At 39.6% G+C, this 26883-nt stretch overlaps 1 protein-coding gene across 3 annotated transcripts in view; it reads right to left on the bottom strand.

Annotated features, from left to right (window-relative positions):
* EEF1AKMT2 (EEF1A lysine methyltransferase 2) overlaps positions 1 to 26883 on the bottom strand; it is a 117481-nt gene that overhangs the window by 43022 nt on the left and 47576 nt on the right. For all 3 annotated transcript variants that reach the window (XR_004539299.1, XM_033943015.1, XM_033943016.1), the window contains one exon: positions 21588 to 21698. Coding sequence is in view for 2 of the 3 variants with exons in the window: in XM_033943015.1 (XP_033798906.1) it covers positions 21588 to 21698 (111 nt within the window). In the remaining variant the exon portion in view is untranslated. The remainder of the gene's footprint in view (positions 1 to 21587; positions 21699 to 26883) is intronic.

Genomic DNA, 26883 nt, shown 5'->3' with positions numbered 1-26883 from the left:
AGCACATGTTGCACCCATTGCCGTCCCATGCAGTTGTTGATAAAAAATATCTTGGAACATAAAATAATTTTTCTTGAGTGAAATGGTTAATAACTGGATCAAAAATTCAGTTGGTACTTGATGGGGACGTACTGAATTTTTGATCCAGTTATTAACCATTTCACTCAAGAAAAATTATTTTATGTTCCAAGATATTTTTTATCAACAACTGCATGGGACGGCAATGGGTGCAACATGTGCTCCCTCTCTGGCTAATCTTTTTATGTTGGATTTTGAGGAGAGATTTGTATATAATTCGACATTTTTTTCTAAAGTATCCCTTTGGTGTCGATATATAGACGACATCTTTATCATCTGGGAAGACTCTCTCGTGAAACTACAAAAGTTTATAGATCTTTTGAATACATGCTTACCTACAATTAAATTCACGTTATCCTTTGATTTGCGATGTATCTCTTTCTTGGATGTACGTGTTGAGATTAAAGAGGGCTTTTTTCATACTTCAGTACACCGGAAAGAAACTGATAGGAATACATTCCTAGAATTCTCTAGCTCCCACCCTCAGCACCTCAAAGAGAGTTTGCCTAATTCGCAGTTTTTGCGCTACCGTAGATTATGTTCAACTAAACATGAATTTAAAGAACAAGCGCACATTTTAGGCAAAAAATTAGTGGATCGTGGTTATCCTGAGCGATGCATTAAATCATCATATAATAGAGCGTTGTACAACCATAGAGAATACTTACTGCAATATACAGAATCTGAACCAGAACAAGATCAATTAGTCTGTGTTCTACGTCATTCCCAACAAGCAAGAAAATTTGGGAATGTTGTTAAGAAATATTGGAACTGCTTAGCTGTTCATCCTTGCTTTAGAGATATTAAAGTATTGACAGCTTACTCTCGTAATAGAAACTTACAAGAAACCATCTGTCCAACGAGCAGAGGGACTTTGGATCCCCTTATAGCAACGAATGGTGATGAGAGGGTTGGACATGTCCACTGTGGGCACTGCTCGATATGCCAAATCACGTTAGACTGTGATCACTTTATTAACCCAGTAGACCAGAAAGTGTATAAACTTAAAACTTCTACGACATGTGACTCTAGGGGAGTTATCTATGCAATTCAATGCCCCTGTAAGAAAATTTATATAGGACAAACTTCCCGTGTGTTCAAGACCCGTGTAATCGAGCATAGATCTTGCTTAAGCTGTAGAAAATCAGAGGCACCAATGGTACAGCATTGTTTAGACCACAATCATTCCTTTACAGAAATGCAATGCTGGATTATTGAAAAGCTATCTCCCTCGAAAAAAGGTGGTGACTTTCGAACATTTCTACGACAATGTGAACAAAAATGGGTGTTTAAATTAAAATCATGCATACCTACAGGTTTAAACACCAAAATAGAATGGCGTGCCTTTTTTAAAAAAAAATTTTTTCTACGAAGTTACGCCCCTCTATGATGATTGGTTCAATGACCAGCATGACCTTCCGTTTTAAACCCTATCTGGAACGCCGGGCCGCCATTTCTTCCAAGAGAATCTGTGAAGCGGTAGCTCAATATTTCAATGTAAGTAGCTGTGTGTTACTCTTTTTAGTGCATTGAAATGTCTTGAAGAATACTTATATGGTGATATTGTATCGTTTTAGAGACCTCCCCTGATGCAGCGTTCTAATAGCGAAACAGGGCCTGTCGGGAGTCTCAAATATATCTTTTCCCACGTTTAGAAGAAAGTTAATGTGGTGAAATCGATTGAACTGTTTGGATTCAATTCCCACCTGGAGGACAGTGAATCGAAGAGATAAGTGATTTGTGATTTTCTGGACTGTATATTAACAGTTTTTTCAGATATTATTTTATAATGGAGTTTTTGACCAGGGATGTTTTTTCCTATGCTGCTTGAAGTTGAATACGGCAGACATAGAGGTCCTCCAGGTGAATTTTCCTTTCCCTGGAAGAAACTGAGGTCCTTTCTCCATTTATAAATACATATCCTATCTTGTGCTTCACTCCTCTACAGTAGTGGATATATGCTGGAATATTTTTTGTGAGTAGATAATGCACATTGACATGTACTAATAAATAGCAGCTATAATCATTAGTCAGGATGCACTTAATGGTGCCTGGTAGTGTCTTGTAACTCTACAATGCTTATGAATAGTAGAAGAGAAATAAACCTCTCCCACCCAGTCTCTCCTCAACTTTCGAGGCTTTTCATTTGTCAATCTCATCTCATCTCACGCAAGCAAACTATGTCTGCTTTATGATGCTTCAAGTGAGTTAAAATTTTACTGTGCCTAACAGGAGACGAGATCCTAGAAACATTCCAAGATAAAATTTGTATACTACGCTGGCTCATGACACAATACAGGAAATATGTAAGAGCAAATAGAACACATATATGAAATTCCTCACCCAAGGATAGGATTCCCACCTCTTCCAAATCAGAAACATACCACAAAACCCATAACAACTTCACCCTCCTTCCGTGTCCTAAAAACCAATAACATTCCAAAACTGGACTCAAGTGATACTCCTCGTTGCAGCACGAGGTTAAATGCTAGGCCATGTTTTAACGCCTAAGTGGGCCTCCAACAAAACCATCTATCCAGGTAAAGATTCAAGGATAACAGTCCTCCAATGTGTCCAATAATAAAGAAATAGTCATGAAAGATCCAAATGTGATGAATAAAAGGTGATGATTGTTGTAATCCAAAAAAAAGAGACAATCCAAAAAAAGAATTGTCAAATGTGGTCCATTGCCCCCCCCCTTATAAATTTTTAGCAAAGCTGGGTAGATTAGCATAAAACAAAATATCTCGTACTCAATATCGAGCACACTGGGGTAAAGGCCCTTCAACACTTTGTAAGTGCCACCGAGTAGTCCTGAAAAAAATCAAACGACATATTCCTCCTAGAGTATGTCTTCCTATAACTATATAGGAGCACACTTTCTGTGTGTATATAGCAATGACTGGCTCTGGGATGCACCTTTCCCTCTTGACACTAGTCGAGGCATTGGGCACACTCCAAACAAATAGGCCCAATCAAGCTGGCAGATGGAAAAGTGGCTGAAATCCAGCGTTCCAGAACTTCAAGCAGCTGATGCTCTGAGATGGTCTATGGGAATCCCACAAAATGCAAGTGTTATGAGGTACACCTGTCATCCCCCAGAAAACAGACCCAAAGAAGAACAATATGCTAGAACCTGCTGGGTATAGGCTTTCCCAGGAAGCCAAGGGAAAAAAGCCTCATTTGCATATAAGCCAGTACGCGTGGAAATACCCTTAGAGAGGTGATGGGGCTACAGTCCAACTTTGAACAGGAGTACATAAGAATAGCCTTACTGGGCAGACCAATGGTCCATTAAGCCCAGTAGCCCGTTCTCACGGTGGCCAACATAAGTCACTAGTACCTGGCCAAAATCCAAAGAGTAGCAACATTCCATGCTACCGCTCCAGGACAAGCAGAGGCTTCCCCCATGTCTTAACAACAGACTATGGACTTTTCCTCAGGAATTTGTCCAAACTTTTCTTAAAACCAGCTACACTATCCACTTTTACCACAACCTCTGGCAACGTGTTCCAGAGCTTTACTATCCACTGAATGAAAAAAAATTTCTTCCTATTGGTTTTAAAAGTATTTCCCTGTAACTTTGAGTGACCCTAGTCTTTGTAATTTTTGATGGAGTAAAAAATCAATCTACTTGTACCCATTCTACACCACTCAGGATTTTGTAGACTTCAATCATATCTCCCCTCAGCTGTCTCTTTTCCAAGCTGAGGAGCCCTAACCTTTTTAGTCTTTCCTCATACGAGAGGAGTTCCATCCCCTTTATCATCTTGGTCACTCTTCTTGAAACTTTTCTAGTGCCGCTATATCTTTCTTGAGATAGAAACATAGAAAGATGACAGCAGATAAGGAGACAAGAATTGAAAGCAATACTCCAGGTGACATAACACCATGGAATGATACAGAGGCATTATATAATATCCTTAGTCTTGTTAATAATCCCTTTTTTAATAATTCCTAGCATCTTGTTTGTTTTTTTGGCAGCCGCCACACATTGGGTTGAAGGTTTCATCATATTGTCTACAATGACACTCGGATCCCTTTCTTAGGTGCTAACCCCCAAGGTGGACCCTAGCATCCAGTAACTGTGATTCGGGTTATTCTTCCCAATATGCATCACTTTGCATTTGTCCACATCAAACTTAATCTGCCACCTGGACGCACAGTCTTCTTTTTTTTTTTTTATAATTCTTTATTCATTTTTAAACTTTCAACAAGTGCACAATATAAGTAATACATAGATTTACTAACATCACTTGATAAATCTATCAAGATCATAACAAATGTATATATATCTAAACCCTTCTTCCCTCCTCCCTTTCCATACAATTATTTAATTGAATCAATCTTTGTCATATTTCTTTTTTACATTTTTATTTTTTTTTCATTTATATAAACCCTCCCCTTTCCCTTCCAATCATAAATAATGTTAAGAAAATGGTGTTTATTCATTACAAAACAATGTCAATGGCCCCCATATTCATTAAACCTTTTATAATTTCCATTTTGTATTGCTATTGAACGTTCCATTGTATATATGTGACATAGTGAATTCCACCAGAAATTAAAATTAAGTCTTGTGTGATCTTTCCAATTTGTAGTAATATGTTGCATGGCAACTCCTGTCATAATCAATAAAAGTTTGTTATTACTTGCCGATATCTGACTCTTTTTCCTCATAGATATGCCAAATATCACAGTATCATAAGTTAATGCTACAGGATTATCTAATAAAGAATTTATTTGATCCCAGATCGAATTCCAAAAGGCTAATATATAGGGACAGAAAAATAAAAGATGATCCAAAGTCCCTACTTCAAGCTTACAATGCCAGCATCTATTAGACATTGAACTATTTAATTTTTGTAATCTAACAGGGGTCCAAAATGCTCTATGCAAAAGAAAAAACCAAGTTTGTCTCATAGATGCTGACAGTGTACATCTTATTCTCCAAGACCAAATTTGTGGTCATTGAGATGCCAAAATTTGATGATTAATCTCAATGCTCCAAATATCCCTAAGACCATTTTTAGGTTTTTTATTAACCAATTCACTAATAACTTTATACCACTGTGCGGCCTGGTGACCCAGAAAATCTGCCTGGAAGCATAAAAATTCCATGCTGTATTGAAAATTTAAAGTTTTCCATTCAGGGAACCCTGCCTGAATGGCCTGCTTCAATTGCAACCATTTATAAAATTGTGATTTATTCAGTCCAAATTTATTTTGCAATTGTGTAAACTCAAGCATTTTCCATTTGAAATAACATCATTTAAAGTTCGTATTCCTGCATTTAACCAATGCCTCCAGACAATCTTAGTTCCGCCAATCTGAATCTTGGAGTTTAGCCATATAGATTGATTTGTTGATTTACTAATAGGAATTTCAGTTAAATTACTTACATATCTTAGAGTTTTCCATGTATCTAATAAAAGTTTATTTTCTTTATACAATCTGGGCATCTTGATACTGAGGTATTTAGGTAATTGTCTTATCGGTTATCTTTGATTTTTATTTCTATTACCTGTTTTTTTTTTTTATCAATTATATCAGTTAATTTTAATTTAAAATTTTTTATTATCTGTTTCACTAGCGTTAGAGCTCCTATCTCCTGCCTTGCACATTTTCACTGTCCCTCGCTAATCACTTTATATTTCCTTTATATTATTACTGTATATTTACTTGTATTCTTCTAATGTCTGTCCTCTTTGCTTCCAACAGGCCCTCTTGTTCATCCAAAGGACTGCCGCCGCAAAGCGGCGGCCCCGACGACTCCGCCCACTTTTACTCTCCGGTAGCCTCCCCTACAAATCCCCCTGCTTTGCGGCGCACGCCAAAGGAGCGCACCTAAGGAGCAGGTTCTGCTCCTTTATGCGCTCCTTCATGCGGCTTCTTCTTTTTCTACCCTCTTACCTCTATAACTTCCATTCTACTAAACCCTCATTTACTTGTCCCTCTCTATATAGAACTCTTTGTTTCTACGCTATCTATACATCCTCTTTTTTGTGATAAATCATTTCATGCAAATCGTTTCCCCTGTCCAACTACTTTCCACTACTAGTACTATGTCTTCTATCCCCACAATCTGGGGCCGCCGACCTTCTAAGACTACAATCCATAAAAATCTATCCACACCTTATCCAAGAAACTACATTTCTATACCAACTCATTCTCCATTTAACCTTTGTCTCAATCAACCTGATTCCTCCTCCATACTTAATTCTGGCCTAATAAATGTACGCTCCATAAAAAACAAATACCATCTAGTCCATGACATCATCATCCAATATAATCTTCAAATCCTATGTATTACCGAAATCTGGTTAACCCAGGGAGAGGAAGCTTACATCACTCAAGCCTGTCCACGCAATTACAAAGCTATCTTTCAACCCCGCACAAACAAAAAAGGAGGAGGATTAGCAGTTCTATACCACTCCTCTATCCCTCTTCAGGTAAATCCTACTAATCTTTTTTCTCATTCTCCCATTGAATCTCTCCAATTCTCTATTAAATTTTCCTCTCCCCTTAATTTTCTTCTTATCTACTTACCCCCACCAATAACCAAAACTTCACTCTCTTCTCTTATTTCTACTATATCCGACTTTAATATCACCTATCCTGAATCTATAATTCTCGGAGACTTTAATATCCATTTTAACTCTCCTAATCACTATAACACCTCTGAACTCTTAACCCTGTTCGCTGATTTATCATTATTGCCCCTCATCTATACACCAACCCATTCTGCCGGAAATACTCTTGACATGATCTTATGTCCTACTACCATTAATCATCTTTTTCACAATTTCGACTTCCTCTCTATACCGTGGTCAGATCATACTCTAATTATCTGGCAATTAGACTCTCCAACACATTTAAACCACACCCAACAAACAAATTATGCCCCTTTCAATCGCAACATAAACAACATAACACTCCCAGCCATCCAGTCTTCCTTTGATTTAAATCTCAAAGATTTTACTTCCCTTCCTATCACCGAACAATTTTCTATCTGGGAAACAACTACAAAATCCCTATTAGATTCTCTTGCACCTAAATCTGAAAAACTAAATACTCTCATCTCTAATCAAACTTCAAAGAAACACCAACCCTGGTTCAACGAAAATTTGGTCCTTCTCCGCCGACAACTTCGATCTGCCGAAAATAAATGGCGTAAAACACACACTAATAGTCATCTCCTTCTCTTTAAAGAAAAAGCCTTTCATTATAAAAAAAACTATTCAACAGACCAAAAAAGATTATTACTCTAAACTTATTTCATCTACTCGTAATTCTTCTACTCTCTTCAGTATCGCCCAGTCTCTTTCAAAATACTCAAAAAAAAAACCTACCCTACCAGCTTCGACCTCACCATCTGCCGAGGAATTATCTCAATTCTTTGATACCAAAATTAAAACTATAAGAACCCACCTCGGACCTTCTCTGCCTGTCTTCTCCGCTCAAACTAATAATGATTCAACTCAACTTCCATTCAGCACTTTCACCAATTTTAAAATGCCTTCTCTAACTCAACTATTTTCTATTCTACAATCTATAAACTCTCCTAATAACTCTTTGGAAAGTATTCCCCCAATACTTCTTAAAAAATTTTTCTCCTTTTTTGGCCCTTACCTACTGGAAATGATTTCTAAGTCCTTCTCCGATTGCCACATCCCCGCAGCTTGGAAGACAGCTCTTGTTTTTCCAAAACTTAAACAATATAACTCAGATCCTTCTTTGCCCAACAATTATCGTCCAATCGCCAACCTACCTGTAATTACTAAACTCACTGAAAAAATCATTTATTCTCAACTGTCCGAATTTTTTGACCAAACTAATGCTCTTCATCCATATCAAACTGGCTTTCGAGTCTCATATTCAACTGAATTATCATTACTAGGCCTTATCTCAACTATCCAATATTATCATGACCATCTCAAATCTGTCATACTAATTTCCCTCGACCTATCCTCAGCCTTTGATACTATAGACCATTCCCTTCTTTTATCTAGACTACAAGATTGCGGTATTACAGGTCATGCTCTCACTTGGTTCATATCTTACTTTCATGAACGTAGTTCTAAAGTACATGTAAAAAACCAAACTTCTTCAATGGTATCACAAACTTTCGGAGTACCTCAAGGTTCCATTCTATCTCCGTTATTGTTTAATATCTTTCTATCCCCTCTTCTCTCTTTAGCTCAATCAATAGGTTTCACAACTTTCGCTTATGCAGACGATATACAACTTCTTTATCCAATCAATACATCAAACATCTCAGATATAAAAGATTTAAACAATAAATTAGACACTATAAGCGACTGGCTCTTTTCAAATAAACTCTCACTTAATATTGACAAATCTTGCGGTCTCCTTCTTCCCATTAAAACATCTGAATCTTTATTAGGTATAATTTCTATCAATTCTTTACCACTACAAATGGTTACCAAAGTAAAATTATTAGGTGTTATTCTCGATAGAGAGCTTACATTTCGAGATCACATAAGTTCAGTCATAAAAACTTGTTTCTTTAAATTACGAATTATCCGTTCACTCAGTTCTATTTTAGATACCGATTCAATTAACATTCTTATTCACTCCCTAGTCATTTCCCACTTAGACTACTGTAACTCTCTCTTTAAAGGATTACCCCAAAAAGATCTTCGCCGACTACAACTTATACAAAATACAGCAATAAAACTTGTTTACAAAAAAGGAAAATTTGAACACGTCACTCCTCTTCTCAAAGAAGCTCATTGGCTCCCTATCACCCATCGCATTATCTATAAAATTATCCTGCTCTCCTTCAAAATCAGACTATCTCATAAGCCTTTATTTCTTGACAAACTACTAATTCCTCAAAGTTCCCCCCGTTCTTTAAGATCAACCGACCAAAAACTCCTTTTTATTCCATCTTTAAAAGAATCCTATTATACTCGTAAAACCAACTTTGCAATAACAGCTCCCACATTATGGAACTCCCTTCCTCAGTTCCTTCGCGACGAACCTCAATTACTCAAATTCAAGACTGAGCTTAAAACTTTCCTATTTCAAGATGCCTATGATAAATCATAATTTAACCATTATTTCTTTTTTTTTTTTTTTTCTACATCACTCTTAGCCTTATTCTCATCAACCATGCACCCCTACCCTTCTCGTTCCATCCCTTCCCCTCTATCTCATTTCTTCTAAATTATGTAACTTTTCCCATCCCCCCATTTTATCCTCACTTTCCAGTATGTCTGTATATGTCATTTACATTTAATTTATTCACTTTCGTGCACTTACTATTATCTCTTTCTAGTTTCTCCTTTTTTTTAAATTCTACTGCTAACTGGTCAGATATTTGTTTTATGATCGGGATATTAAAAACTAATAAACTTGGAAACTTGGAAACTTAGAATGTGACAAAGATGTAAAGGAGACAGGAGTCGCCATTCCAAGTATAACCAATCTGGAGTGTATTCAATGAGATCTGGGAGGACCCAATACATACCTTGACGTAAAATATAGGCCTGATGATACCTATAGAAATTTGGGAAATTTACCCCACCCTCCTTAATTGATTTCTGTAAAGATACCAAAGCAATTCTAGGTGTTTTGCCAAGCCAAACAAACTTAATAATTATTGCATTCAATTTTTTATAAAAAGAGTTCTGAAAAAATACCGGAATCATACACATTTGATAGCAAACCACAGGCAATATCATCATTTTTATGGTTTGAACTCTTCCCCACCAAGATATATGTAATGGGTTCCATTGTTCACATAATTCCGAAACCTTTTTTAATAAAAGTTTTTCATTTTCTTTTACTGTATCTTCTATTGAATTTTTAATCCAAATTCCTAAATATTTTAATCCATCCTCTTTCCATACAAAAGGAAATGAATCAAACATAGATTTTATGCAATGCACATTAAGCGAAAGAATTTCAGATTTATTCCAATTGATTTTATATCCTGAAAACATTCCAAATCTTTCAATCAATTCTAACAAACATGGTATAGTTGAACCTGGATTGCGCAAATATAATAAAATATCATAATTTGTATTCCCATTCTTTCAAGGGAATACCCTGTATCCCCTTTGTCTGATTAATAGCTATCAATAAGGGTTCTAAAACAATATCAAACAGCAAAGGAGATAATGGACATCCTTGTCTAACTCCTCTATGTAATTTAAAACTCTCAGATAAATTATTATTAATTTATAATCTTGCCATAGGGGAGCTATACAAAGTTTTAATCATTTGAACAAAACCAGGACCCACACCAAACCAATCCAAAGTCTGATACATGAATGACCATTCTACCCTATCAAAAGCTTTTTCTGCATCTAATGAAAGAGCAAAAGCTGGTTCATTCATCATTTTAGTTAAATTTAATGTATGAAATGTCAATCTTGTATTGTTAGAAGAATGTTTGTTAGCAATGAAACCTGTTTGATGTACATCAATTATGTAAGGAAGAGCCTTTGCCAATCTTAATGACAGTGTTTTAGCCATTAATTTTCCATCAACATTAATTAATGATATTGGCCTGTAATTTGAAACCATAGTGGGATCTTTATTTGGCTTTGGCAAAACAATCACCATAGATTCTGCCATAGTACTTTTAATACAACCTTTATTAAGTTGAAACTGATATAAATTTAGTAAATAGGGTAATAAAGAATTTTGAAATGTTTTATAGAATTCCACAGTAAAACCATCCCCACCTGGAGCGGATCCAACTCTAAGAGACTTCAATGCTGTTTCTAATTCTTTTAATGATATAGGTTCTTCTAAACTTCTTTTTATATGATCAGGAAGCTTTGGACCCTCAAGAAGATTTAAAAATTCCATACCTTTTTGAACTTTATCAATAGAAGACTCGGAAGAATACAACTCTTTGTAAAAAGCCAAAAATTGATTTAAAATGTTATTAGTTTGATTATGCATATTTCCTTTCTCATCTTTTATTGCACTTATTTTTATTCTTCTCTTTTTTGCTTTAAGATAATTTGCAAGTAAACTTCCTGCCTTATTAGATTTTCCATAATACAAGATTTGCAGAGAAAACAAATCTTTCCTTGCCATTTTTGAAGAAATTTCATTATATTTGCCTTTAGCCTTTAATAAAGTTTGCAAATTTTCATGATTCCAATCATCTATTAATTTGGATTCCAGCAATTTAATTTCTTTTTCCAAATCTGAAAATTGTTTAATAAGTTGTTTTTTAATATACGAAGAATAAGAAATAATATTACCTCTTATAGTAGCTTTAAATGCATCCCATAAGATTTCCGCATTAATATCTGCTGAGGTATTTATTTGGAAAAATTCCAAAATTTTTAACTTAATTTCTTCAAGAAAAGTTGAATCTGAAACCAATGTATTATCAAACCTCCATAATGATCTATTGTATTCATTATTATCTAGTGTAAGTGTAATCCACACTCCTCCATGATCAGACAAAATAATTGGATCAATGGAAGCGTGTGTCACTTGTTGCACTATGGAATTTGATACCAATATGTAATCAATTCTTGAAAAAGATTTATGAACTGGTGAGCAAAAAGAGAACTCCTGATCATTAAAATGAAGAATACGCCATATATCTTTCAAATTACAAGTATTCACCAAATTATCTAACCCTAATGATTTTATATTTTTGCTTGGTTTTTTTATCCAAAAAAGGATCCATAACAGCATTAAAATCTCCAGCTACTATTAAATTAGAAGCAGCCAGTGGGAGTATTAATTTTTGTATATTAATAAAAAAATCATTTTGATTCGAGTTCGGGGCATAGATATTTAATAAAGTCAAAGTATTATTTCCCATTCTCATTTCCGCTCGTATCCATCTCCCTAAAGGATCAAAATCTATCATTTTAAATGAAGCTAAACATTTTGTGTTCACTAATATAGCCACTCCTGCCTTTTTCCCTATTGCGGGAGCGAAAAAACAGTGTTTCACCCAATTATCTTCTAGCTTTTTGGATTCAACCACTGATAAATGTGTCTCTTGAATATAATACACATCAGCCTGTTGCCTTTTTAAAAATGCTAACATTTTTTTTCTCTTTACTGGGTGATTAAGGCCATTAACATTGAGTGAAAAAATTTTAATCTCCATCAATCCAAATAATTTTTACAAAAGTTCTTCCAATTATTATATCTGAACAAAAAACTGAAATCATTTGAAATGAATAAACACCACCTTCATTTATATCTCCCAATCCAACATCCCTACCCCAATTATCAAATCCCTTTAACCCCCCTCCCATCCCTCCCTCTCCCACCCTTAATATTGGCTGATAAAACCTGGAACTGCACATACAAGACCAAGTAAAGCTAAACCAAAAGCTCTATACAGACTTCAATTATAAAACAATATTGTATGTAATAATCATATGTATTTTTATAAATAATTTATGTAATATTCTCAAAATATTAAAAAATCAAAATAAGAAACTAAATAAAGATCTTCCACTCACATTATAAATGATAAAAAAGAATGTAAAACTCTATATGTCTGCGAAAAGTATCAGACTTGTAAGAAACCTATAAATGAAAATTAAGCATTAATAATATATTTTCCTTTTTTTTTTAATTATTGTTATTATTTATTTTTAAATACATATATTCCCCTTAAATATTCTCAAAGAAGCCTACTAAACCTTAAACTAGAGTCCCTTGAAAATCTTTGCTAACTGAAATCTTTTGTACTGAATTTTTATCAAAACCTCCATTAACTCATCATAACCTATGATCTAAATCTGCCACTATAAGCTCTGTATATTAATATCTTATCTTCATGAATATATTGTAATAACATATATCAGATATTCTAATATCTTATTAAGATATGTAATATCTAATATTACATATCTTATTAATATTACATATTACATATCTTATTAATATTACATATCTTATTAATATCTAATATCTTATTAAGATATGTATCTTACATATCTTATTAAGATATGTAAGATATGTAAGGAACAATTCATTTCAACTTTAAAGTCATCCTTTGAGAAAGAGATATTAAGTGCTCACAGAGAAACAAAATGCCTTTTTCATCAGCAATCCATTTCACAGTTTCCATTCAAAATAAACAGAGCCAAACTGCAGGTAGCAGATTCTCAAATATATTAAAGATGAATAACAAATAAAATCAAATAAAAACCAAGAAGAATCAACTCCAACTCCAGGAAGTAAATAAGTCAAATTAAATTGACATCGGCTGCTCCCTTTGATTTAAAAACATTTCCAACTTCACAGGTTCATCAAAGCTCATAGTTTTGTTGTCAATAGTTATTTTCATAATCGCAGGGTATATCAGGCCAAATCTAGCTCCGATGTCTCTTAACTTCGGCCTCATGTCTAGAAATTTTTTCCTTTTATCTGCCGTTGTTTTAGCGAAATCAGGAACGATGTGGACTTTGGCATCCTGACATTTTAAATTTGCATGTTCTTTAGCCATTCTTAACACCTCTAAAACTTGCTGGTGTCTTAGCAACTTGAAAAGTATGGGGCGAGGACCTTTTAAAGTATCCAGTCTTTTCATTGGTATGCGATGTGCACGTTCAACTTCTATCGGGTAACTGGATTTGAGGGGCAGGACTTTCATCAAAAAATTTTCCACAAATGAAACCGGATTATTTTTCTCCACCCCTTCCGGTACGCCCAAAAGTCTCAAATTACTCCGTCTCATGCGATTCTGGCAATCCTCGACTTCCCTGGTGAGTGTAAAGATTTTTTCTCTGTCCAGTTTATATTGCCTTTTTTCTGCTTCAAAACTGTCCATTCTCATTTCCATTTTTGTTGTTTTAATCTCCAGCACTTCTGTTCTTTTATTTAAAGTCATTACTTCTTCCTGTATTTTATCCAGCTTTTTGGCGTTTTTTAGAAGAATTTCTTTTATCTCTTGTATTTCTTTCCAGAAATCAATGTCACTTTTCTCTCTTGACAACGGACACTTTGAGGGTGTTGCCAGCTCTGGCTTAGATCTCTTAACACTGCCGGTATTAGAAATCCCCATTTCAGACTTGTTTTGTTTTCCTGAAGCCATCACGTTGTATTTTCCTTCGTTTCTTCCATTAAAATGAAAATTTTATTTCAGTATTTTATGTCATTAATGTCTGTATGTACAGAGCCTCTGCCCTACCCGACCATCCTCGTGCACTCCCAAGCCACGCCCCCTTAACGACGCACAGTCTTCTAATTTCCTAAGGTCTGCCTGCAATGTTTCACAATCCGCATGCGTTTTAACAACTTTGCACAGTTTAGTGTCATCTGCAAATTTAATCATCTCACTCGTCGTTCCAATTTCCAGATCATTTACAAATAAGTTAAATAGCACCAGTCCCAGTTCAGATCCCTGCGGCACTCCACTGTTTACTTTCCTCCATTGAGAAAAATAACCATTTATCCCTATCCTCTGTTTTCTATCTGATAACCAATTCCTAATCCACTATTGAACTTTGCCTCCTATCTCATGACTCTTTAATTTTCTCAGAAGCTTCTCATGAGGAACTTTATCGAAAGCTTTCTGAAAATCTAGATACACTACATCAGTGTTTCTCAACCTGGGGTACACGGGCCACCTGTTGGGGGTATGCAGCCTGGCTATCAATTCCCACCATCTATCCGTCACTGCCTGGGATCTCGCGTTCCTACCCCCCAACCCTCTCCGATAATCTTATTGGAGCTGCACTCGCTCCTTCAGTCTTCAGCAGCGCACCTTGCGATGGGCGGCACACACAACAATTCAAGCGCTGCATGTAAATGACTGACCCAGAAGCCTTCTTTCCGATGTTAGAGTTGACTTCGGAGAGAAGGCTTCTGGGTCAGCCACATGCAGCATGTGGGTTGCTGCTTGCGCCATCCATTCATTGTGGGAGTGCTGCTGGGGGCTGAGGACCGAAGGAGGAGCGACTGCAGTTCAGACAAGTAAGGGGGACATGATGTTTTGTGACTGTTCGGAGTCGACTTAGTACTACTAGAAACAGAGCTTTGCACTACATTGCAGCTGAAGTGGTTTGCACACTTATATTACATACAGGTACTTTCTCTGTCGTTAGTGGAACATAAGAATAGCCCTACTGGGTCAGACCAATGGTCCATCAAGCCCAGTAACCCGTTCTTACGGTGGCCAATCCAGGTCACTAGTACCTGGCCAAAACCCAAGGTATAGCAATATTCCATGCTACCAATACAGGACAAGCAGTGGCTTCCCCCATGTCTTTCCTCCAGGAACTTGTCCAAACCTTTCTTAAAACCAGCTCTGCTTTCCACTCTTAACACATTCTCTGGCAACGCGTTCCAGAGCATAACTATTCTCTGAGTTTTATATCTGGGGCAATGGAGGGTTAAGTGTCTTGCCCAAAGTAGAAATCAGACTTGGTTCTGCTATGGTTTAAGTGCCTTTTGTGTTAGGGGCATGGCATGGGTGGATAATTTGAAAAGAAATTCCACAGATTAATTGTTTATTGAGTTGGATATGGTGGTGGAGAGGGAACAGAGGGAAAGACTGAAGCGGATGCAAGGTGGGGGAATATTGGCATTATTTATTTATTTAGATTTTTATCCCGTCCTCCCAGTAGCTCAGAACAGTTTACAAGTAAACATTCACAATGGAGTGAATTGGACATACAAGATTATACAGTAGATTTAAATACTTGGACATACGAGACTGTGCAGCAGTTTAGATATAGGGACTATACAGCAAATTAGGAACAGTAATTTAAATATAAGTAGTTTAGTTTAGATACAAGTTATTTGAGTATAGGCTGAGAGTGGACTATACAGAAATTTAGGCAGAAGATTAGAATGGAGAAAGAAGGGTAGAGGTGGGGTTTAAGGGGTTGGGTGTAGACTGAGGGTGACCTTTAGTTGAAGAGGAGGGTCTTTACCATTTTCCGGAATGTCATTAGTGAGTTCTGTAGTCTGAGTTGAGGGGGGAGTTGGTTCCAGAGTTGGGGAATGAAGTGGCTGTAGGAGCGTTTGCGGGCGGTTTCTGAGAGGAGGGACCTTCCGGGGGGATGCATAGGCGTATCTCCGTTTCTGAACGGAGGGTGGGGATGTAGATGGGTAGCTTGGATTTTATGTAGGAGGGGGTGGTGGCATAAATTCTTTTGTGTGCTATTGCCAGGGCCTTGAATGCACAGTGTTGGTTAATTGGGAGCCAGTGTTCAGTGCGGAGTGCTGGGGAGATGGGATCATGGTAGTTGAGGCTGTGTAGGAGGCGGATAGCTGCATTTTGGACCCGTTGGAGGCACTTGAGATCTTTTTTGGTGGTAGGGATTGAACTTACTCAAACTGCTTCTTTCCATAAAATACACTACATGGAAGAAATAGAACATAATGTTGAGTATGGCACATCTGCAAGCAACCTATTCCTTACCTTAACTGAAACCATAGCTACTACCCTGAATGTAACAGAGTGTTACGTTTGTGGAGGAACTCACATGGGAGAACATTGGCCGTGGGAGGCACAGGAAGTATACAAAAACCTCTTCCTTTGTAGTAAATTTTACCAGAACTCCCCCCCTAACGGCAGGCTCCCCGTGGATTCTGAAAACTTTATTTGTCCCTGATTATTGTCTTGTAAGATCTCAAAAATCAGGGGCTTTTAAAACAGGGTGGTCCGCCTTTACGCGTACCTTTACCTGGAATAATTCTACTTGGGCCACTTGGCTCGATGATACCTGACCCTTTAATGATACCTTTTTCTTACTTTTACGCCACTCTCAATACTCTAACCTTTTTAAAGATCCTTCTGCGCAAGTGAATTGGCCAGCCCCTGATGGCCTTTACTGGATATGTGAAAATAAAGCATATGCCTGGCTACCCAAAACCTGGGAAGGATCATGTACTCTAGGCATTATTAGACCCAGTTTCTTTCTACTTCCACTTGAACATGGGACCGGTTTAGGTTTTCAGGTATACCAATCTCGTAACAGGAATAAACGTGCTGTAGATGTTACTAAAGGATTACAGATAGGTGAGTGGAAGGATAACGACAGGCCCCCTTCTCATATCATCAGTTATTATGGGCCTGCTACTTGGGCTGCTGATGGCATGTGGGGATACCGTACCCCTATTTACATTCTGAATAGACTTATCAGACTTCAGGCAGTAGTTGAGACCATTACTAATGCTACTTCTCTTGCCCTAAACATTTTAGCAGCTCATGATGACCAGCTCAGAAATGCTATTTACCAGAACAGATTAGCCTTGGATTATTTATTGGCTGCTGAAGGTGGTGTCTGTGGTAAATTCAATTTGTCAAACTGTTGCCTGCATATCGATGAGGTAGGGCAGGTAGTGAAAGATAGTACTGATGGGATGAAAGATGTTGCACATGTCCCCGTCCAAACTTGGAATGGTGTCCAACCAGACTGGTTCACTTCCTGGTTTCCTAACTTTGGAGCTCTTAGACCTATTTTAATTTTCTTGGTATCCTTTGTCTGACCTTTTTGCTAGTTCCATGCTGCCTCCCTTGTTGTGTAACTCTTGTAAGAACTACCACTGCTCAGGTTTCACACCAGATGCTAGCTGCACATATCTATTGTCATCTTACTCCACAGGCTGTGGATCCCAGATACCAGACTATGAGACCCCTTAAAAATCTATTTGTGAGGTCACGTGATGCCATGAATGAGCGAGGTCGACTCCTTGTTTGCTCCGGGGCTGCCCTGCTAACTTTCACTTACTTACGGGACCATTTAGCTCCCCGACGCTTGAGCTGTGCATTAACAGGCTTCTTACTTTATGGACAAATATATCACTCGCTCCCAGGACTTCATGATCTCTAAAACCGCTCGAAAAGATCGCGAGCATGTGCGGCCTTCTGAGACCAAGATGGCGGCAAGGCCCGCAGCTGCGGTCACACATCTTACTGAGACCGCTTTGGGTGATATCAAGGAGGCGATCGCACAAGTCCTGGGGCCGAAAATGGAACAAATTTCCTCTCAGATATCTAATATTGAGAGTATTTTGTCTGCGGCAGCGGCGCGTACAGCGGAGTTGGAGCAGCGTGTCTCTACACTTGAGGACTCGTTGGAGTCCCAGGCGACTGCTTTGACAGTGCTCCAGGCCCAATTGCATGCCCAAATGGAGAAACTTGACGACCTGGAAAATCGCTCGCGCCGCTCCAACTTGCGCGTTATGAGTATTCCGGAAACCACTGCTGACAGGCTTTTGCTGGATGTTTTGGAGCGCTGGCTCCAAGAGGAACTGCCTTTACCTCCCTCTTTGGGCCCACTGCGATTGGAACGGGCTCACCGCCTGGGATCCCGAGCGGGCTTGGAAACGCGCCCGAGGGTAGTTATTTTAAAATTATTGAATTTTCGTCATAAGGTGGAACTGTTACAACAATATAGGGCTAAACGTGATGTGCTAAAATATAATGGAGCGCCTGTCCGCATCAGCCAGGATTTTTCAGTTGCTTTACAAGAAAAGAGGAAGCCTTACTATCCATTATGCTCCAAGCTTGTGGAGCTTAAACAGAGGTTTCAATTTAATTATCCAGCTGTGTTGAGGATCCAACATAATGGTGTCTGGAAATCATTCCAGTCCCCGGAGGCTGCGGATGCATTTATAAAGACCATTCATGGCCCTTCCACTGGGGTCGCTTGACTGCTTGTTCTCACTGTTTGGCCTTGTTTATGCTTTAGTTAATGGCTTTTCTAGATTTCTTGTGCTGAGGGGTTATTGGTCCTGTCTGACATTATGGGGCTCTTGCTAACTGTTGACTGGGGTGGCCCTGGGTTTGGTGTCTTGTTGTGACCTGTTTTTATCTTTCATGGTAAGGATATATGGGGATGATTGTTGGGATCGGGGGGGGTTTAGTTTGGGGAAAGTGGCAGCGGCACTATTATTGTACCTTGTTTTGCTTATTGTTTTGTTTTTGGTGTATGCTTTTGTGGGGTTGAGTGTTTGGACTGTATGGTTTGAGTGTACTGGGTCTTGGGGTGAGGCTGGGCGCCCGGAGACTATAGTTCTTTGGTGGTTGAAGTGCTTTTGGGTCAGTAGTGGGGTGTACTGTGGGTGATCGTACCCTGCGACTAATTTCTTGGAACATATCGGGAATCGCGTCCCCTGCTAAGCGCACCAAGATACTATCTCAGTTGAAACATCACCATGTGGATATTGCATGTCTCCAGGAGACTCGGCTTACCGACCAGGAACATAAAAAGCTTCAGAGGGGTTGGGTTGGGGACTTGCACTATGCCTCCTCCCTGGGGAAAAAGGCAGGGGTAGCTATTCTTATTCGAAGAGGCTTGGCATGTGATATTCAGGTTCAACGGTGGGATACACAGGGTCGCTATTTACTGGTGAAGGTGGTGGGACTCGGTGGCCCCTTTCGTCTTTTGGTGGGATATGGCCCTAATACCTATCAACATGCCTATTTTCAGAATCTGGTTAATATTTGTTTGTTAGATTCGGACTGCCCTTTATTCATAGCTGGCGACTTGAATCAGGTTTCTGATCCTGCCCTAGATCGTTCTGGTCCCTCAGGGGTGTCATCTTCGAGGCGGAAGAGAGGGATCCCATATCTCTGTAGCGCTCTTGGATTGGTTGATCCATGGAGGTTGCTTCATCCTACTGAGAGGGATTATACGCACCAGTCCCGGGTCCATGGGTCCTTTTCGAGGATAGACTATATTTTACTATCGGAGTCCTTGTTTTCTCGGGTTACTGAGGCCACAATAGGCCCCTTGGAAGTATCTGATCATAATATGATCTGGCTTGATGTTGCAGTGGGTGGGCCTAGGGGTCCGGGGACTGGATGGAGATTTCCCTCCTATTTACAGCATGATGCTCATTTTCAAAAGTGTTTGTTGGGTAAGTGGGAAGAATATTGTCACTTTAATTCTCAGCATTTCGAACAACCTGTTTTATTCTGGGACGCGGCTAAGGCAGTCTTACGTGGGGACATCATAGCTTATGTAGCCACTCATACTCGACGTATAGCAAATCGTATAGTGGCTTTGGAACGTCAATTGGTAGGATTGAAGGGTGTATTATTGCGCTGCCCCAAGGCCGCGAATAGGGAGGCTTACCAGACAGTACTAGTGGCGCTCAACTCCCTCATCCATGAACGTATGAAAAAATTATTGTTTTATTGTAAATTAAAATTTTATAAATATGGTAATAGGGCGGGGAAGCTGTTAGCATCCATCACTAGGAGTTGGAGGGGGTCGCGATACATTTCTATGATTCATGAGAGCCCGGGTACGATTTTGACATCTCCGGAGGATATCTCTGCTGGCTTTTACCGTTACTTTGAGGCATTCTATGCATCTCCAGATTCTTACACTGGACCAGATGTGTGTGATCTCTTGTAAGAACTTGTGATAAAACCTCAGAGGTATCGGATCCTGAGCCGTAAGACAAATCGCCTCCTGAAGCTGTTCCTGAATGTCCTCTTTCAACACACCCGGAGACAAGACCATCAAATAGTGCTGGAGTTCTCTATAGGCCAACCAATCCGCAGGGAGTAGGTGAAATGTCAGTTGAAGCTCTGCGAACGAAAGAGGCAGGTCTGCTAATGTCACTGCTTGAGAAACATATTGAAGGCCACCAAGTGGCCAACGCTGAAACAATGGAGAATCCAGGCCAGGCGTAAAGTCTCCATTACCCCATATAGGCAGGCAAGGCGTACACCTAGGTGAGATCTTCAATAACCTACACACCAGCTCCTCCGCATCATCACCCTTGAATACCATTTCCAGTTCTGGTAGATCTCTTACATCTTCTATTCCGTAAAGACCGAAGCAAATAATTCATTCAGTCTCTCTGCTATGCCCTTATCCTCCCTGAGTGCTGGTTTTCTGCTTCTGATGTACCTAAAGAAATTGTTATGCATTTTTGCCTCTTTGGTAAGTTTCTCTTCATATTATTTCTTAGCTTTCCTTATCAATGCTTTGCATCTAACTTGCCAGTGCTGGTGTCTATTCTTGTTTTCTTCATTCAGATCCTTTTTCCAGTTTTTAAAGGATGTTTTTATTTTCTCTAATAGCCTCTTTTATTTCACTTTTTAACCATGCTGGCTCTCATTTCTTCTTTTCACTTTTGCTAATATGGAGGATACATCTGGTCTGGGCTTCCATGATGGTATTTTTAAATACCTGATTTACAGTATTTATACATTCCAAGCATATGAACATCCATATGTTTTAAAAATAAGTGCCAAAATATAGTAACATCACAATTACAATAAAAAAATCAATAAATTTTGAACTGTCAGCTAACAACTGTGGCAAATAATTGCTGAAATTAAAACAATTATACTGTGGTAAGACTATGTACTCATCCAAAACTATAGTAAATAAACCGCCTAGTGATTCCATGATAGGTATTATATCAAATTTAAGAATAATTAAATATATTTTAAGCTCTTAAGGACACAGTGTGGAGTTTTCTCTGGATCCTGTTACCTACATAACTTTATTCTCTGAATCCCCTTACCTGCCGCCTAATATCCTAGGGCTCCATCCCAACTATTTTCTTACCTGCAGCCGGATGGAATGGGAAAATCCTTCTTTTTCCAGTATTCGTTCTGCGAGTTCAATGGCAGCTGGGCAATAATCTATTCCAGCAAGATTAATGTATCCAGCTTTTGCCTTCAAAAGGAAAGAATCTTGGTGAGTTAGCTTAATAAAGATCTGCAGTCTTAGTCAATGACAGCTTTTAACATTCCTTAACATTTAAGCTGGGAAGAGAATCTCTCCAGCTATATTTCAGAACCTAAGAGTTGCCCTACTGGTTCAGACCAAGGGTCCATCTAGGCCAGCGTCCTGTTTCCAACAGTGGTCAACAATTACTTATCTGGCTCTTGGCAGAAAATTCTGTTTCTTCTACAAAACCAGCGCTCATATGCCTGGTTCTATGGACGTTCTGTTTCGCTTGGTGCTTCTTTATACATTTATAGATGGTCCCTGCTCGGCAGAGCTTACAATCTAACTTGGATAGACAGACATGACATATAGGGTTGGGGATGCAATATCCCAGGTGAGAGGAGTTAGGAGTCAAAAGCACTCTCAAAGAAGTGGGCTTTTAACTGGGCCTTGAACTGCCTGAGACTGAGCCTGCTGTAGGGATTTGGACAGCTTGTTCCACTTTCTACCATGCAGTTTCCTTTTATGCTGTCATTTATCTGCCAGTCTGCATTGCTCTGCAGTTATATACCTTTTGCAGTGCTGTACCATTGTATCTTACCTTTAAACTAGATCTGAATTTTCTGCCAAGAGCCAGATAAGTAATTGCCGATTTTATAGAAAAAAACAGAATTTTCCTGCTGTAACAGAGAGTGATTTGAACTGCAAATCAGATTTCTGCTGAGAATTTTCTCTCTCTTCCTGGGATGGTATGATCTGGATTTGAACTGAGAGCCAGATAAATAACTGCTGGTTTTTGAAAGATGTTGGTTTACTGATCCGGTTCTGTTTGTAAATTAGAGGGTAAAATAGCATTACAAGTACATGAATATCTGCTAGTAAACCAGAGGTTAAAATAACACTAACTACACAAGCACATGAAACAAACTGCTATTAATACAAGGAAGGTTTTTCTGATCAAAATCAAAATCTACATCCAATCTTTTAGAATCAGGTTTTTCTCTAGGATCAGTCTTATCACCTTTATTATTCAATATCTACTTTGCATCACTTTTAACCCTAGCAAAATCAATCCAATTTATAATGTACGACTATGCAGAAGATATACAGATTTTTATATACTTGTTCGGTTTCTGAAATTACATCTATAAATGCGAATGTCATTTATATTTCAGATTGGTTAACCAGAGAAACAAACAGGAGAAACTGCATTCACACCAGTGAGCAGCAAACACAACAACAAAGGCACTCTAAAGTTATAAAGAGATAGATTCCATACAAACGTAAGGAAGTTCTTCTTCACCCAGAGAGTGGTGGAAAACTGGAAAGCTCTTCCGGAGGCTGTTATAGGGGAAAACACCCTCTAGAGATTTAAGACAAAGTTGGACGGGTTCCTGTTGAACTGGTACGTAAGCAGGTAGGGCTGGTCTCAGGGCACTGGTCTTTGACCTGGGGGCCACTGTAGGAGCGGACAGCTGGGCACGATGGACCACTGGTCTGACCCAGCAGCGGCAAATTCTTATGTTCTTAATAATCTAACCGAAATAGTATAATTGATTGGACCAAGACAGAAACATGACGTTGATGAAAAAGAGATCTGACCTTCCTCAGCATTTGTAAACTGAAAAAACATTTCTTAACCAGAGAGTTTATTTGATCCTTAAAGGTAAGGGAAGAATCGAAAAGTATTCCTAATATCTTGGAGGATAACTCAATTTGTAGGGAGGCTCCAGAGTCCAGAAGTACAGTGGAAGCAAGATAATCCAATTTTGGGCCTAACCACAGAAGTTTAGTTTTGGCTGCATTTAGCTTCATCTGGACAGACAACCCAAGTTTGAAGTTTAGAAATTTTAAAAGTTAAGTTGGCAATATTTGAGTCAATCTCGATCAGAATAAAAATGTCATCCACATAAGTAAAGCGCGTTTCCCATGCTGACAGCATGGTTGTCAAATAAAGATTAAATAGAATTGGTGAAAGTGGAGAGCCCTGAGGAACCCCGCAAGGAGGTTGCCAGGAATTAGAAATATTACCATCAACAGTATTCTCCCTCCGCCCAGCTAATTTAGATGACCGCCCGGCTGCCATCCATCGCGAATCCTGCTGCTGCTGCTCAACATAAAAAAAAAAACACCTCTCACCAGCTTGGAGATTTGCTGCCTTAGCCCGTAGCGAACTCGTTTCGGGGCTCTAAGGTGTGCATGCCGGCTTCCCTTCGAGACCGGAAGTTACACGCACACGTTCGAGCCCCGGAGCATGAGTTCGCTATGGGCAGCGATGGAGGGAAGCTAAGGGAGACAGATCAGCGATGGAGAGAAGCTAAGGGAGACAGGTCAGCGACCGAGAGAAGCTAAGGGAGACAGGTCAGCGACAGAGGGAAGCTTACAACTTGCTTCGGGCCTTCCTCGCTGCTGGGTCCTGCCTGTTTTCTGTTTCTGTGAAGGCAGGACCCAGCAACGAGGAAGGCCCGAAGCAAGGAAGAGCAGCAAGTTGTAAGCTTCCCTCCATCGCTCACCTTTCTCTAGTTCAGCAGGCAGAACTTTGATTTATAAGGAAGGAATAAGCTAAATATTGCAGTACTGAGGCTTGTATGGATGCTGTGGAGACAGTAGTCATGGGGACGGGGACAGGGACAAATTTTTTCCCCATGTCATTCTCTACTTCCCTTAATTTAATTAGAAGCAGTGATTCTTCACTCCTCTATCCTCAGGGTTTGTGAGGCAGTTCCACCTTATCAGCAAAGCATATAGTTTCCCCAAGCTTTTACTCAATAATCATGGCTTCAGGTAAACAGGAGCTATTAGGTTCCATTTCGTAATCAAGTGTGCATGTTTCTTCTGGCATTTCAATATCAAAAGTATGGTTACCTTCAGAAGAGTGCTTACAAGCTTCAGTCCTGAGCATTTCTCCCTGTTGCCTATGGGAAATGCTGGCTTCTGTCCCCTGGATTGCACTGATCTGCCTCTTTCCATAGGTTCAGGCAGGCTGAAGGTTGGTGGTTGCCCTCTGGCCTGGAGACCACACCCTTTTCTCTAGCCCTGATTGTCTCTAGGAACACCTGTGATTCTCTGGTGCTTTACTAATGAGCCTGGATAGCTTCCCTGCTGACTAGCCCTGCCCCCAGCAGAGCTGATTGCAGGAGCTAATCCCTTTGTGGGTTTTGCTATCCCTGGCCTTGTGCCTGCTGGGACTTATAGTTCTTTGCTTTTAGCCTTCCCTACACTGGAACTAGGCAAGTATAATCGGGTCATTTTTGGGCTGCCTTTCACTGGGGATACATTCTGCAGGGCATTTTCCCTAACCTGCCTGCTTCTAGGAGCAGGTTTAGGGGTAGTTCTAGAGCACTGCAGGGTTTCTTCCAGCATGACAGGGCTCTCTCTCCATATCACATTATATACCACTTATAACCTATGCGATTTACATTTAGGTACTCAAGCAAGTTTCCCTGTCTGTCCCGGTGGGTTCACAATCTATCTAATGTACCTGGGCCAATGGAGGGATTAAGTGACTTGCCCAGGTAACAAATGAGATTTTATGCTGCTTATTCTAGGACTAAGGAGTGACTTGCCCAGGGTCACAGGGAGCAGTGTGGGTCCGAACTCACAACCTCAGGTTGGTCACATGAAACCATTTATTTGGATTTCTCTCATACTTAGTTTTCATCAGTAGCTCAGAGTGAGTTCCATTCAAGTGCAGTTTTTGTAGTATTTCTCTGAGGCAAATGCCTTGCCCAGGATCACATGGCGAATCATTGAGATTGCAGCTCTGGTTTCCCTGGTTCAGCTCTAACCACTAGGCTACTATTTCACTCAAAAAAAGACAAGTTCTTAACAGGATTACCCTAAGTTTGTGCTTGCAAAAAGATGTAATTAAATCTAAATGTAGGGTTACAGAGGTTTTCAGGCAACATCCATTCACCTCTCTAAAGGGACACAGAATAAAAGCCTCTCACCTCAAGCATAACTGGAGTTTCAAGTTTTATTTAAAATTTGATACACACGCTTATCAAAATTTCTATGCGATTACAATTCTAAAATGGGGGGACAATAACATACATAAAACAAATTCATACAGATGTACAATACTGGATCGGCACAGGAAGGGAAAGGGGAAGAACTACGAAAGTAATTGCAAAAGAAATACATATAGGGTTAGAACAACAAGGAAGGGAAAGAGTAAAAATAGAAGTGTGGAAACTGGCTGTCAAAAAGAAAGATTTTTAAACGATAAAAATGTCAATGATGCAAATTTTGGTCTTGAGCTTGAGTTTAGGTTTCGAAGGAAGGGAAAGAGTAAAAATAGAAGTGTGGAAACTGGCTGTCAACAAGAAAGATTTTTAAACGATAAAAATGTCACTGATGCAAATTTTGGTCTTGATCCTTGAGTTTAGGTTTAGAAGGAAATGCAATTCTGGACTTAATTCTGAATGGACTGCGAGGACCAGCACAAGGTGTAGAAGTAGAGGGGATGCTGGGAAGCAGCGATCACAATATGATTCACTTCAACCTGGACGCAGGGGAGAAACACCGGTCCAGAACGACGGCCGCGGCGCTGAACTTCCGCAAGGGAAATTACAAAGGGATGGCAGAGAGGAGCGGGTAGCGGTGAGAGAAAGCTCCGCCCACCCCCTCCATGTCATCAGCGTCAGCCCCGACTCCCCCTTAACAGGAAGGGAGCCAGGGTGAAGGCCGCGTTGTGAGGAGCGGAGGCAGGAGAGCGAAGCCGGAGGATTGTTTGCTTTGTTCTTCTTTTTCTTTTTAACAGGGCCAGCGGAGGCAGAGAGGAGCGGGTAGCGGCGAGAGAAAGCTCCGCCCACCCCCTCCACATCATCAGCGTCAGCCCCGACTCCCCCTTAACAGGAAGGGAGCCAATGGCGCACGGCCGTTCGGCGCGCGGCGAAGGCGAGCGGCAAAGGCACTCGCCTTAGCGAGAGCGCCTTTGCGAAGGGCCTCGAGAAGGGTCGAGCAAAGACAGCCAAAGACTCCAGAACACCAGCTAACTGCACACCAGGCACCACTCCCTATTCACTGAGGCTGCAGGAATGGAGGCTACAGGAACCCAGGGGAGCTACCCAGTTTTCTGCATCGAGTGTCATATGTATGACTACCTCCCCTCCGGGAGGCAGGCATACATATGCAATCGATGTCAGGAACTGGATGGCCTGAAGAAGGAGGTCGGGAGACTGCGGGTTCG

This window comes from Geotrypetes seraphini, chromosome 4 (genome assembly GCF_902459505.1).
Source record: "Geotrypetes seraphini chromosome 4, aGeoSer1.1, whole genome shotgun sequence".
NCBI lineage: Eukaryota > Metazoa > Chordata > Amphibia > Gymnophiona > Dermophiidae > Geotrypetes > Geotrypetes seraphini.
The sequence above is the reverse complement of the archived record's forward strand: the minus strand, read 5'-3'. Positions and strand labels throughout refer to the sequence as shown.